This window comes from Salvelinus alpinus, chromosome 5 (assembly GCF_045679555.1).
Source record: "Salvelinus alpinus chromosome 5, SLU_Salpinus.1, whole genome shotgun sequence".
NCBI lineage: Eukaryota > Metazoa > Chordata > Actinopteri > Salmoniformes > Salmonidae > Salvelinus > Salvelinus alpinus.
Window position 1 is genome coordinate 56,484,490 of NC_092090.1, and position 14,797 is coordinate 56,499,286.

General features: G+C 42.2%; 1 protein-coding gene across 3 annotated transcripts in view; it reads right to left on the reverse strand.

The window, feature by feature from the left end:
* The window catches only part of LOC139576358 (SEC14-like protein 2), a 47,362-nt gene that overhangs the window by 14,176 nt on the left and 18,389 nt on the right, over window positions 1–14,797 (reverse strand). For all 3 annotated transcript variants that reach the window (XM_071402378.1, XM_071402377.1, XM_071402379.1), the window contains 6 exons: window positions 12,626–12,688; window positions 12,249–12,437; window positions 8,899–8,994; window positions 8,720–8,780; window positions 8,096–8,179; window positions 7,694–7,800 (listed from right to left, as the gene is read on the reverse strand). In XM_071402378.1, coding sequence (XP_071258479.1) covers window positions 7,694–7,800; window positions 8,096–8,179; window positions 8,720–8,780; window positions 8,899–8,994; window positions 12,249–12,437; window positions 12,626–12,688 — 600 coding nt within the window. The remainder of the gene's footprint in view (window positions 1–7,693; window positions 7,801–8,095; window positions 8,180–8,719; window positions 8,781–8,898; window positions 8,995–12,248; window positions 12,438–12,625; window positions 12,689–14,797) is intronic.

Here is a 14,797-nt window from a genome sequence, read left to right on the forward strand (position 1 = left end):
AAGAACATAGTACATGGGACTAATTTTAAGAAATTTTGCTTAATTAATTTGATTAATATTATGGTGTTTCTATTCCAAGAAAAACAAAAAACCTTCTGGGTTTCTGTATGGATGGAACGGAAAATATGGCGCTGTACAACGTGACGGTCGGGAGTAGGCTACAGTACTGGGCTATTTAGCTAAAGAATCCCCGTGTCGTGCAGGCACGCGGGAGACCGGGCTTCAATTCCCCGACGGGGAGGAAGAAGTAGGCTGTCCTTGTAAATAAGAATTTGTTCTGAACTGACATTCCTAGTTAAATAAAGGTTACACTAAGAGCATTAAAATTATACAATTAGGGTGTAGAAATGTTGTCTAACCAATACCCAAACGGAGATTCAGTCAAAATAAAAATCTCATTGATTTATCAAGACCAGTCCCCATGCTTGTCTCAGAGCAGCACGAAACGATGCTAAAATAGTTGTAGGCTATTGCTTCAAATCCTATTGCTAACTTCAATATGCTCTTTAAATAAATAAGACCTACACCACTTTTAACAGCACATTACTCAACACTAGTGAGACTCATGTCGCCTACAGTATATCAAAAAATATGACGGACTCTCCGCCAATAATTACATATAGAGGATTGGAGGATTCTAAATTAAAACCAAAAGCTGCATCATTGGTCTCCCGGTGGTGGCCGGCACAGGTACAGTGGGGAGAACAAGTATTTGATACACTGACAATTTTGCAGGTTTTCCTACTTACAAAGCATGTAGAGGTCTGTCATTTTTATCATAGGTACACTTCAACTGTGAGAGACGGAATCTAAAACAAAAATCCAGAAAATCACATTGTATGATTTTTAAGTAATTAATTTGCATTTTATTGCATGACATAAGTATTTGATCACCTACCAACCAGTAAGAATTCCGGCTCTCACAGACCTGTTAGTTTTTCTTTAAGAAGCCCTCCTGTTCTCCACTCATTACCTGTATTAACTGCACCTGTTTGAACTCGTTACCTGTATAAAAGACACCTGTCCACACACTCAATCAAACAGACTCCAACCTCTCCACAATGGCCAAGACCAGAGAGCTGTGTAAGGACATCAGGGATAAATTGTAGACCTGTACAAGGCTGGGATGGGCTACAGGACAATAGGCAAGCAGCTTGGTGAGAAGGCAACAACTGTTGGCACAATTATTAGAAAATGGAAGAAGTTCAAGATGACGGTCAATCACCCTCGGTCTGGGGCTCCATGCAAGATCTCACCTCGTGGGGCATCAATGATCATGAGGAATGTGAGGGATCAGCCCAGAACTACACGGCAGGACCTGGTCAATGACCTGAAGAGAGCTGGGACCACAGTCTCAAAGAAAACCATTAGTAACACACTACGCCGTCATGGATTAAAATCCTGCAGCGCACGCAAGGTCCCCCTGCTCAAGCCAGCGCATGTCCAGGCCCGTCTGAAGTTTGCCAATGACCATCTGGATGATCCAGAGGAGGAATGGGAGAAGGTCATGTGGTCTGATGAGACAAAAATAGAGCTTTTTGCTCTAAACTCCACTCGCCGTGTTTGGAGGAATAGAAGGATGAGTACAACCCCAAGAACACCATCCCAACCGTGAAGCATGGAGGTGGAAACATCATTCTTTGGGGATGCTTTTCTGCAAAGGGGACAGGACGACTGCACCGTATTGAGGGGAGGATGGACGGGGCCATGTATCGCGAGATCTTGACCAACAACCTCCTTCCCTCAGTAAGAGCATTGAAGATGGGTCGTGGCTGGGTCTTCCAGCATGACAACGACCCGAAACACACAGCCAGGGCAACTAAGGAGTGGCTCCGTAAGAAGCATCTCAAGGTCCTGGAGTGGCCTAGCCAGTCTCCAGACCTGAACCCAATAGAAAATCTTTGGAGGGAGCCGAAAGTCCGTATTGCCCAGCGACAGCCCCGAAACCTGAAGGATCTGGAGAAGGTCTGTATGGAGGAGTGGGCCAAAATCCCTGCTGCAGTGTGTGCAAACCTGGTCAAGAACTACAGGAAACGTATGATCTCTGTAATTACAAACTAAGGTTTCTGTACCAAATATTAAGTTCTGCTTTTCTGATGTATCAAATACTTATGTCATGCAATAAAATGCAAATTAATTACTTAAAAATCATACAATGTGATTTTCTGGATTTTTGTTTTAGATTCCTTCTCTCACAGTTGAAGTGTACCTATGATAAAAATTACAGACCTCTACATGCTTTGTAAGTAGGAAAACCTGCAAAATCGTCAGTGTATCAAATACTTGTTCTCCCCACTGTATCTGTACCAACGCATTTTGCATTGCGATGCGGTGACTTAGCTGTGCCACTGGGGAGGCCCCATCCACAAAGTATCAAAATACAGAGAGGTGTTGGTAAAGGTATATTGTCCTGCTTATACCCCATAATGGGCTATTATAATACTGTACATGGTGTCCAGGTCAGGATAACCAAAACATGTATTTATTAAAGACTATCAGAAAGAATGTTGGTACTTGTTCTTTCTGATCCAAAGCCATGCATGAGTGAGTCACTCAGCTTTATATAGGTGCCTGACTGTGCCATCAACTTGATAATATATAACAATATTTTGGAGGTTATTTTGTTTTCAAAAAAACTAAAGTGAGAGATTGTAATCTGAATAAAGGCCAAAATAATATTTGTCAAGGCCAAAACATTTATTTCTGTTTTTAGAGGGAGAGAAATGCTGGGCCAATTGTGCACCGCCCTACATAAATAAAATGAGACCCTCAATTACGGTCAGATGAGATACATAATAATAATAATACTTTTTGTTGTATTATTTGTTTGGTCTTTTCTGGTGGATAAAACTGAAATTACAGCCAATCACGGCCGGTTGTGATACAGCCAACCTAACTAAGAAATACATTTGATGATAGAAGGAAGGTAGGGGGAGAATTCTAAGTCTATTGTCCATGCTATAATGCTAATGCTAATAGCCATAATGGCGCTGTACAACATGACCGTGTGTGTTTGAAAGAGTATTTTACAGTAAGCAACAATTAGTTTACCTTCATTAGAGAACTTTGTTCCAATATTTCTGTAATTCAGTGATATTTATTCCCATAGTAATTTGTTATGGATCCATAAATAAATAAATAAATATTGGCATTGTGAAAGAGTATTTTTATCATTATTTTATTAACGTAAGCATAAAGATGCCATTATTAGTTACATTGTTTTTGTTTGAATGTGCAGACTGGCACTAAGAACAGCGGGAACGTTTCCCTAGTCAGCGCCATTATTAGTGCAATGCCCCTTAAAGTGTTGCTCTGTGCTACCCAGTGTGGTGGGGTGGGAATCCACCCCCCTTCCTCTTTCCCCATGGGCTAGGTCCGTCTTCTGTGCGCAGCTCTGCGGCCCATCCCGTGCCCCCTGCCCTCATGCCTTGAACCTCATGCGCTTTCAGTGGATACAGCTGGAGAACTGCAAGGCAATCCAATTGTGTGCCACTCGGGAGCCATGACCAATAAATATGGTCCTCCTAATAACAGGGTTAATAATATATCTGTGAGAATATCCAAGGGGCTTTTATATAATTCTAAATTAATAATAATCGCTTTGTTTAAAAAATAACAATATTTTGAAGATGGTTTTGCTTTCAAATAACGTAAAATGAGCGAGAAAAAGGCCAACAGACACAGACTCACTTAATGGTGTTGTATAACCTCTGTTCTGACTTTCTGGTCACCCTCGCCAGAAAGGCTAGAGACATCAGGTAAGATTTAAGTAGAATATGTAATGCTGGTAAATATGAAGAAGTGTATTGCTGTTGTTGTTTTTCATCTTTGCTTCAATTCTCACCAGATTGGGTCTGCTGAATGGTCGGGATTTCTCCCCAAGGGTTAGCCCTCTAACTTCCTGACCCTGTAACTCTGCAGTGAGGTCGCCAATTTGATATGGGAATATAAGCCAGTTTGCTAAATGGTTTCAACAGTGTGTTGTTGTTCTCTTTGACATTTGTCTTAGAAATGTGTATTAAGAATGTAATAATTAGTCATACAGTGAATAGTTTTGTCTGGATTTCCTGAATCAGAAATGCCCTAAACTGTTGTTCTGGTCTGTCTTCTCTCGAGGTTATGGCGATAGTGACTCCAGATGGTATCTCGATGCATGGACGGGATAATTCACCCCCTCTAACCGGCTGAAGTAATGGCGACAATGGCGTTCACTATTCTTCACCACTTCTACCTGAGACTTGAGTCCGAGACAGCAACCTGTGTAGTGATAGCTCCAGTCGAAGCTATCAACTGCCTTTTCTCTCAGGAGTGCGGCATGAGTCCTGAGACCGTCCATGTGGAGTGAGCATAGAGAGAGATCACATCCAAACTTCTCTCATGCTGCTGGTGTACTGGTCGGAAAATGGATAAAACAGAATGGACCGTAAAGGATGGTGGTGGCGGCTCAGGTGAGATTTGTCTGCTTGGAAAAATCTGATTTACTCCCCAGATATTGAAATCGGGACATTATGAAGGGCCATCCACTTTGACAGGCATTAGTTACATGTGTGCCATTGTGAGGATGAACTGTAAAGCTATCTGAAGAAGAAAATGAAGAGACACCAGAAGAATTAGTGCCGGAAGGGAGGGGGGTGGTCAACCGTGCCCGTAATTGATTTAGGGTTGCCTAAGGTTGATTGTGAGGGTCTGCACACTGGGAGATTTATAGTAATTCAGACAAAACATGCATTGAGATACCGATCTGTCATTAACATGCCACTCGCGACAGTGTAAGATAGGGAAAAACGGGGGCCGTGCTGAGAAAGGTTATTGCTGTATATGTATTCTAGGTGGTGTGGAACATGTGTGTGATCATTGTTCCAGATGAGGGACTGTTGGAAACTGACTAATTGACTTGAGCACATTTTAGTATGTTTATAACTATATAAGTGGCCTAGCAGTAGTAACGAATGTGTTATGGTTTAGATGGAATGATCTATGTGCAAATGTATTTGTGGCCGGAGGCAAAGTACAAAGAGTCTCAGAGACTCTTTGTACTTGTTCCCGTAAGGGTGAGATAGGAGTCATATGATAGCGCTTATACCATAGATTGTGAACTATTGCCTTATAATACTGTCTTCTAGCTTTACTGATTGATATTATTGTATTCTCTCTAAGTTTTGCATCATGATATTCACTTGAGTAGGAATGGGTCACTTATTCTCAAATAGCTGTTTGTGTATGAGTCCAGGTTACTAACAATGGACTGAGGCAAAGTGCAAGAATGTATACTACTGATAAGAAGACCGGGAGATGTGTGGAGGATTACCAAAGGTTCTGGACTCGGGATGGGAGGATAACACCACCTGCCTAGATACAGAGATTCATTGTACATCCTAGACAAAGGAGAGGGGAGGGCTTGTCTGGGGAAACAGAGGGCCAAAGTGAGGATGACATCGCGTGGGAACACCTCCTGTAAAACCTGCAGCCTGATGGGGAAGTCTGGGTACAAGCATAAGGAGGTATTTTGAGCCTTAATTTTTGTGGACCCCAGCAGAACAGTATCCAAAGGTATAGTTAGGCTAAGGGAGAGTGAGAGTCGTCATATTATGAAACTTCTGTTTTTTCCATATATGATTATGCATAGCTTAACGCATTACTAACACTTGTCATATATTGTGTTTTCTTTTCAAGTCTTTTGCTATCACTCTCTTAGGAACAGGAAAGAGGAAGAGAAAGTCAAAATCTCCCGCTGAAATGTCATCAGTTGTACAACAGGAGGGGTAATGGCAGAAAGGGGGGGAGTAAAAGTGTGCATAGTGTGATTATAGGTTTGAGGCCAGGGCTTTATGCCATGAAAGCAGATTACATAGTCAGAGGCCATAAGTCTCGGAGGTGTAAACATCCAAATCAACTGAGAATATTAATCATGTTTTCTTTTCTGTTTATTTATAAGTAATTTCTAAGTTTATTTAATGTTGAACAGTATGGAGCTACAATTAAAAAAAGAGGGACTGTTGGATTGTAGCTTGAAATATACTTATTCATGTTACCATACTAGAACTTATTGATTATTTTACATGTTTAAGGAATGTATATGTTGGGGTCAATGAAGGGTGGATAGGAATTTGGTGTATGGACATTTACTGAGTGAGACAAGGGGAAGTGCAGAAAGTTGATTTCTGTTCGTAAGGAGATAGGCAAAGGGCAACAGTCTAGTTAGTCTCTGATAAGGCAGACCAGCTGTGGAACAAGGGAAGAGTGAGGAATTCAACTCGAGGTCAAGTCAACATATGAAGTGAGAAGAAACCTTGGGGAGGGGGGCCCACCACAATGACTCTCCTACTACAGTTCTATCTCATATACATACACTTCCACACCCACGAAGGTTCTAGCATCAGGCAGGGCCATGACTACACCAGTGAGGAACCAATAAGTTCCTGCCTAGCAACAGAGATGTATTGGCTGTCTAGATGTGTAAGGAGTTGACCCTGCCTAGTAGGAGGTTATATGTGCTTGTGTAATCATACCTTGTCTTTGCAGCTGTATGACCCAGTGAGCTTTTTCTAGTCGTCCGTTTGAGTTTTTACTCTGTTTTTTCAGAACCTAACAGATGGCATCTGACCAAATTACGCAATAATTTAGTTCTGGGTTAACCGAGATTACCAACTAAGTCCCTGATCTAAACACTCCACAGAACCCCATAGGATAGCTACTAATGATAAAAGCTAAAGTTCCTGTTCAATCCTGTGTTGAAAGACTAATTTACTCAGTTGAATAAAATGGAATCATGGAGTTAGGGAGAATTTCAGTCCGTAGAATCTTAGTCTTCCGGAAGATTTCAAAAGGTCATTTCCTGGGTCTCATTTGGGATGACAAAGAACTGTCCTCCTACTCCTTCTGCTCCTCTCCAGGTTAGGAAGACATCTCTACCTATGTATCTACAGAGACATCAGAGCAATGGTCAGTTTCCTAGGTAAGAACATTTAAAATGCATCTAGACCCAACTATCAACTGTTATGGCATTTATTGGCAGGTAGATGACTACAGAGCCATTGAGAGGTTGTAGCTGGCTGGCAGCAAGGTCATTTGTGGCAAGGCAGAATTGAACTGAAGAGCAAAAATAAGCAGATCCATGATATATCCATGCGGCATTGTCTACGAAAAATACCCAATCAGCAGACTGTACCTGTTGAAGCAGACTCAGAGGAAACCACCTGGAACTCCTATAACATCTCAATGACCAGAAGGAATAAAAAGACTGTCAAGACTCATTGTGAATTGTTTCATGATAATATATAGCCCACAATCTCAATGTATCACACATACAAGTCCAACAGTCTGACAGAGAATCCTCATCTAATTCCACTGGCCCCACTAGTAGCAGGATGTAGCTTAGGAACGTTATTAGCCCTGCCTGCAGTATCTTGTGGTTGCAGGCAGCAAAGCAAAGCTGCTCTCATCTCACAGCATGACTTCAATATTGCAGCATATTGAGTCCATCCTACTGCAAAAGCCCTTAGGCAGGTGTGGAGCAACTACTAATAGCTGGCACTGCAAGCCCTAAATGTTGTCTCCATGTATAATTTTATTTTTCTCCTAAATCTACTGAAGAGCAGCAATGACTACAGATTTGGATGTCTCTCGCCTCATTTCGAGGGGGGGGGGGGCGGTCATGAAAAAAAAGTATCCCACTTCCTGGTGGTGAGCTCACCTTGGTCCTACAGCGAGAGTCCCCGTCCGGGTCGGTGAGTTTCCCTCCGTACGCAGCAGGGAGCTGCTCTGGGTCTATGTAGTTCAGCAACACCTCCTGCCAGTTGGCTGCAAAACAGACGGGTAAAGAGAGAGAGACTGATATTACCATTTTATGTTTCAGTTATTTAGCAGACGCTCTTATCCAGAGCGACTTACAGTAAGTGCATTCATTACCTTTACTGACCTGAAGGGTTAAGCTGGGTAGAGTTAGAGACGATGCAACCATATACTGTATGTATTCACAACATATGGAATGTTCCTACTGTAATAGAAATGCCATGCATAGAGCTGACATGATTCAGCATTCTGGAACAGTATATTTTTATGGGAACATTCCAATGGAAATACGGAAGTGTCTTACCACCCAGGACAATGATCTTGTTGCGGGTGATCTCACTCAGGAAGTGCTTGACAAGGTTGTAGGCCACGGGGAAGAGCTTGGGGGCTGAGGAGTGGAAAATAGAGAACATGTGTGATACAATGGTGTCTAATTAAGGTTTGAGAGATGTGAGACACACAACATAAGTAAGTTTACTACTGGGATACTAAGGGGTAACATCTCCCTCTGGAATCCTTAATTGGTGAAATTGCCACCTCCGTTTGGGATATTCCAACAACAAAGAAGTTACTGCAAGCAACGATCATGGTTCTTTTCCCTCGGACATCATTGCACGCATGATAAAACAGCAGAATATGTACTGCATTTATTATTATTTTATTTTTTAAATTTATACTGCCGGAAGTTCCTCTTCTCCGTTTCATCAACAAAACAAAAATAATAAGTAAGGTGGTGGGGCAAACAGTGGCTCTGTTTCCCCAAATGCGGAATCGATCTGAAACGAGTCATGTCCATTATTCATGGTTTCTTTAGGATCTATCTTTTTCAAATGTACAAAGAAACAATAGCATGGTTTGTCTTGTCCAGATCATTTCTCCACATCCAGATATAATAGATTGATGACGAAAAAGTGGTGGTGAAACTTACCTTTAATGACAAATAGTCTCTTGAGGCCCTCAGGGTAGTTGTCTTCAAACATGGTCAGGATCTGTAAGGATATAACACTTTGATCAGACAGTATCATCTCAGATCACTTTCCCCCTATGGATTCAACAGAACTGTGTGTGTGTGCGTGTGTGCATGTGCATGCGTGTACATGCGTGTACCTCTCCGTAAGTCTCGATGGCAGGCTTCCACAAATGTTTGAGACCCAGACCCTCACAGTCATAGATCATAGTAATGGCTTCCACATGCCTCCCGAGCTGGAGGAGAGAGAGAACGAGACAGATGGAGAGAGAAATAGGGAGGGCGGAAAAGAGAAAGAGAGATGAGAAGGAAGGCAGAAAACAGAGGGAGAAAGTGGAAGGGAGTGTCTGAAAAAATTGTATGTCCTCTCTCATCTTACACTTATCCTGGGACGGTGTATGACCTTGAGGCTCACTCCCCTCAGTGAGCTTGTCCAGGAGTGGGGTCAAGAGGGGGTTTACTTGAGATGGGAGTATCTAGAGTTGATAATTGATATATGCCATTGGATGAGTTGGTGTTTTTGTACTATGAAGTACCAGGAACGAGATTAGAACCTCGTCTGAGGGACCAAACTGAACGATAATTTATAGCGAATGTTATCTGGCTAAGGGATACACAAAGTATTTCTTTGTGAACAGTTCCTAAGATCTGTGGTTCATCATGTAAGTTGAGAGGGGTGTATCTTGGCTATAAAATATCTTTGTATTTTTCTGTAGTCACTTCTCAACGGGTCATTAGAAATAGTGAATTGTTGAAAGTCAAAGGGCTATTGCAAAGCTCTTATAAAAAAATATGTAATTTAAGTATAACTCTGACTGGTGTGTAGTTTGCGACTCTCCTCATTTGGTAACGAAGAAAAATGCCACCACACTACCCAAAACGTTTGACCTAAGTTAAACAATTTAAAAACAATGCTACCAAATACTAATTGAGTGTATGTAAACTTCTGACCCATTGGGAATGTGATGAAAGAAATAAAAGCTGAAATAAATCATTCTTGATACTATTATTCTGACATTCCATATTCTTAAAATAGAGTGGTGATCCTAACTGACCTAAGACAGGGAACTTTTACTAGGATTAAATGTCAGGAATTGTTGAAAACTGAGTTTAAATGTATTTGGCTAAGGTGTATGTAAACTTCCGACTTCAACTGTACATACAGTTTATATACACTACCGTTCAAAAGTTTGGGGTCCACTTAGAAATGTCCTTGTCTTTGAAAGAAAATGTTTGTCCATTAAAATAACATAAATTTGATCAGATATACAGACATTGTTAATGTTGTAAATGACTATTGTAGCTGGAAACGGCAGATTTTTTTATGGAATATCTACATATGCGTACAGAGGCCCATTATCAGCAACTATCACTCCTGTGTTCCAATGGCACGTTGTGTTAGCTAATCCAAGTTTATCATTTTAAAAGGCCAATTGGTCATTAGAAAACCCTTTTGCAATTATGTTAGCACAGCTGAAAACTGTTGTTCTGATTAAAGAAGCAATAAAACGGGCCTTCTTCAGACTAGTTGAGTATCTGGAGCATCAGCATTTGTGGGTTTGATTACAGGCTCAAAATGGCCAGAAACAAATAACTTTCTTCTACTTGTCAGTCTATTCTTGTTCTGAGAAATGAAGGCTATTCCATGCGAGAAATTGCCAAGAAACTGAAGATCTTGTTCAACGCTATGTACTACTCCCTTCACAGAACAGCGCAAACTGGCTCTAACCAGAATAGAAAGAGGAATGGGAGGCCCCGGTGCACAACTGAGCAAGAGGACAAGTACATTAGAGTGTCTAGTTTGAGAAACAGACGCCTTACAAGTCCTCAACAGGCAGCTTCATTAAATAGTACCCGCAAAACACCAGTCTCAACGTCAACAGTGAAGAGGCGACTCCAGGGTGCTGGCCTTCTAGGCAGAGTTGCAAAGAAAAAGCCATATATCAGATGTTTTGTGCACGGGGGCATTGTCATGCTGAAACAGGAAAGAGCCTTCCGCAAACTATTACCACAAAGTTGGAAGCACAGAATCATCTAGAATGTCATTGGATGGTTAAGACTAAGATTAAGATTAAGATTTCCATTCACTGGAACTATGGGTTCTAGCCCGAACCATGAAACTGGGTACTGGACTTCCTGATGGAAAGATCATCAAGGACATCAACCACCCAAGCCACGACCTGTTCACCCCGCTATCATCCAGAAGGCGAGGTCAGTACAGATGCATGAAAGCTGGCACCGAGAGACTGAAAAACAGCTTCTATCTGAAGACCATCAGACTGTTAAATAGCCATCAATAGCCGGCTACCAACCGGTTACTCAACCCTGCACCTTAGAGGCTGCTGTCCTATGTACATAGATATGGAATCACTGGTCACTTTAATAATGGAACACTAGTCTCTTTAATAATGTTTACATACTGATTTACTCATTTCATATGCATATACTGTATTTTAGTCTATGCAATTCCGACATTGCTCGTTCTAATATTTATATATTTCTTAATACCATTCTTTTTCTTTTAGATGTGTGTATTGTTGTGAATTGTTAGATACTACTGCACTGTGGGAGCTAGGAATTCAAGCATTTCGCTACACCCGCAATAACATCTGCTAAATATGTGTATGTGACCAATAAAATTTGATTTGAAAAACAGCCCCAGACCATTATTCCTCCTCCACCAAACTTTACAGTTGGTACTATGCATTCGGACAGGTAGCGTTCTCCTGGCATCCGCCAAACCCATTGCGCATGGTGATCTTATGCTTGTGTGCGGCTGCTCAGCCATGAAAACCCATTTCATAAAGCTCCCTACAAACAGTGTTTGTGCTGACGTTGCTTCCAGGGGCAGTTTGGAACTCGGTAGTGAGTGTTGCAACCGAGGACAGACGATTTTTATGAGTTACGCGCTTCAGCACTTGGCGGTCCCGTTCTGTGAGCTTGTGTAGCCTACTACTTCACGGCTGAGCCGTTGTTGCTCCAAGACATTTCCACTTCACAATAACAGCACTTACAGTTGACCGGGGCAGTTCTAGCAGGGAAGAATTTTGACAAACTGACTTGTTGTAAAGGAGCCATCCTATGACGGTGCCACGTTGAAAGTCACTGAGCTCTTCAGTAAGGCCATTGTACTGCCAATGTTTGTCTATGGAGATTGCATGGCTGTGTGCTCAATTTTACACACCTGTCAGTAATGGGTGTGGCTGAATTACACTATATATAGAAAATTAGGCTATGTCACATCTGTGACCATCGGTAAGGTTTCAACAAGGATGACAAAGATTCTACAGGAACACTTCATTAGTGGTATAGAATCTCAGTAAGGTTGGTGCCAGGTGTTTTTCCTGGTCTTCTCAAACATACTGTATGTTCATGTAAAACTCCTGACCCTCCACATACAGTACTGAAAACCATAGATAGTGGCCTCATTGATTTAAATTGGAATCCTCATTCTAATAATTCTATTTATATGAATGAAACCTCCCCATACCCTCTCAGACTGCAGGTCACACTCCTTCTGCAGCATCTCACAGTCTCTGATCTTAGACTTGATGAAGTCCTGTTTAGAGGCAGACAGGAAGAGGCCCTTAGGGTCCACAGGGCCGATGACATCCCACCAGATGGGGCTTCCCTCCCGGTCGAACCCGCACATCCCACCAGACAGGTACTTCTCAATAACCTGGACACAAATGCAATGGAAACACACTATTAACACCATGGTAACAGACTAATACCATGGCACTATTATACAGTCAAATTTCAACTATTTCAGTATTTAGACCTATCTGATATTTTAATAATCGAAAAAGATAAAAATATACTCTGCTAATAGGTCAATTGAATAAGGGTGATAACAGACTGTCATACCTCTGGAGGCTGCCATTCTGTGGTGATTGTGTCTGCTTTCATGTGTTTCCTGAAGTCAAGGTGCTGGAAATAAAGCATGACAGAACATGAATGGCTCCAATAGTTTTACATGTAATGGATTGAAATATCTCTCTCTCTCTCTCACGCACACAAACACACTGTTTGTGTCAGGAGAACAGAGACTATAGTGAGTTAAGTGGATCAGTAGGTTTAGACTGCAAGTGTGACAATACCTGCATAAATACCCCATCAGCATAAAGGGGATGATACACTACACACTTCAGGAAATGATAGAGCTGAGCAAATAACTGACCTTTCGTCATTTTTGGGGTTATCAAACAACTAATTGACCGTCATTGGTTCAATTACTTGAATTCCATTTAGTTCTGTGTTTTTTTGTGAGCCCATTGCGCCGTTTCTCTAGAGAAAAATGTATCCATTCACGAGAAAAATCAAGTCAAGGACTATGTGGGACACTGGGCTGAAGGGACTTGTAGTTTTCATTAAACAAATATTCAACCTAGTTGACAACAGAAATGTGGTAATGAACTACAATGACTACATTCCATTATGAAAGTTTTTTTCTGGCTCAGACAGATGGATCAGAGAGGAAGAGGCAAAGTGAGAAGCTTCATTCTTGACAAAATCTAAAATAAGCACAATGCGATTCTATGGATTCTATTCCTTTCCCCCCTCTGATAACCAGGTGGTGAATCGCATCTCTGCATGTCTGGCAGACATATCAGTGTGGATGACGGATCACCACCTCAAGCTGAACCTCGGCAAGACGGAGCTGCTCTTCCTCCCGGGGAAGGACTGCCCGTTCCATGATCTCGCCATCACGGTTGACAACTCCATTGTGTCCTCCTCCCAGAGTGCTAAGAACCTTGGCGTGATCCTGGACAACACCCTGTCGTTCTCAACTAACATCAAGGCGGTGACCCGTTCCTGTAGGTTCATGCTCTACAACATTCGCAGAGTACGACCCTGCCTCACGCAGGAAGCGGCGCAGGTCCTAATCCAGGCACTTGTCATCTCCCGTCTGGATTACTGCAACTCGCTGTTGGCTGGGCTCCCTGCCTGTGCCATTAAACCCCTACAACTCATCCAGAACGCCGCAGCCCGTCTGGTGTTCAACTTTCCCAAGTTCTCTCACGTCACCCCGCTCCTCCGCTCTCTCCACTGGCTTCCAGTTGAAGCTCGCATCCGCTACAAGACCATGGTGCTTGCCTACGGAGCTGTGAGGGGAACGGCACCTCCGTACCTTCAGGCTCTGATCAGGCCCTACACCCAAACAAGGGCACTGCGTTCATCCACCTCTGGCCTGCTCGCCTCCCTACCTCTGAGGAAGTACAGTTCCCGCTCAGCCCAGTCAAAACTGTTCGCTGCTCTGGCACCCCAATGGTGGAACAAACTCCCTCACGACGCCAGGTCAGCGGAGTCAATCACCACCTTCCGGAGATACCTGAAACCCCACCTCTTTAAGGAATACCTAGGATAGGATAAAGTAATCCTTCTAACCCCCCCCCCCCCTTAAAAGAGTTAGATGCACTATTGTAAAGTGGTTGTTCCACTGGATATCATAAGGTGAATGCACCAATTTGTAAGTCGCTCTGGATAAGAGCGTCTGCTAAATGACTTAAATGTAATGTAAATGTATGGGCTTATTTTGGAACTAAGCTTGTTGCCTTCATTCCCGCCTTTGGGACAACGACTCCCATTGTTAGAGCGGAGACATGAGCATCTCGTCATTATATACAGATCTCTGGACGGATACACTTTTACGTCTGCTAAATTAGGTAAAAGAAACAGACTGCATGAGGGTGGAATGTACACAACAAACGACGAGAGGGGCGGAGAAAGTTCGCGAAAGTATGCCTTATCTACTTTGAAGAACTAGTCAAATTAAACTCAGCAAAAAAAGAAACTTTTTTGTTTTTTGTCTTGTCTTTCAAAGATAATTCGTAAAAATCCAAATAACTTCACAGATCTTCATTGTAAAGGGTTTAAACACTGTTTCCCATGCTTGATTTTTACGAATTATCTTTGAAAGACAGGGTCCTGAAAAAGGGACGTTTCTTTTTTTGCTGAGTTTCATTTTACTAGTTCTTCAAAGTAGATAGACAATTAATGAACATGCACCCGTGGAACGGTCGTTAAGACACTAACAGC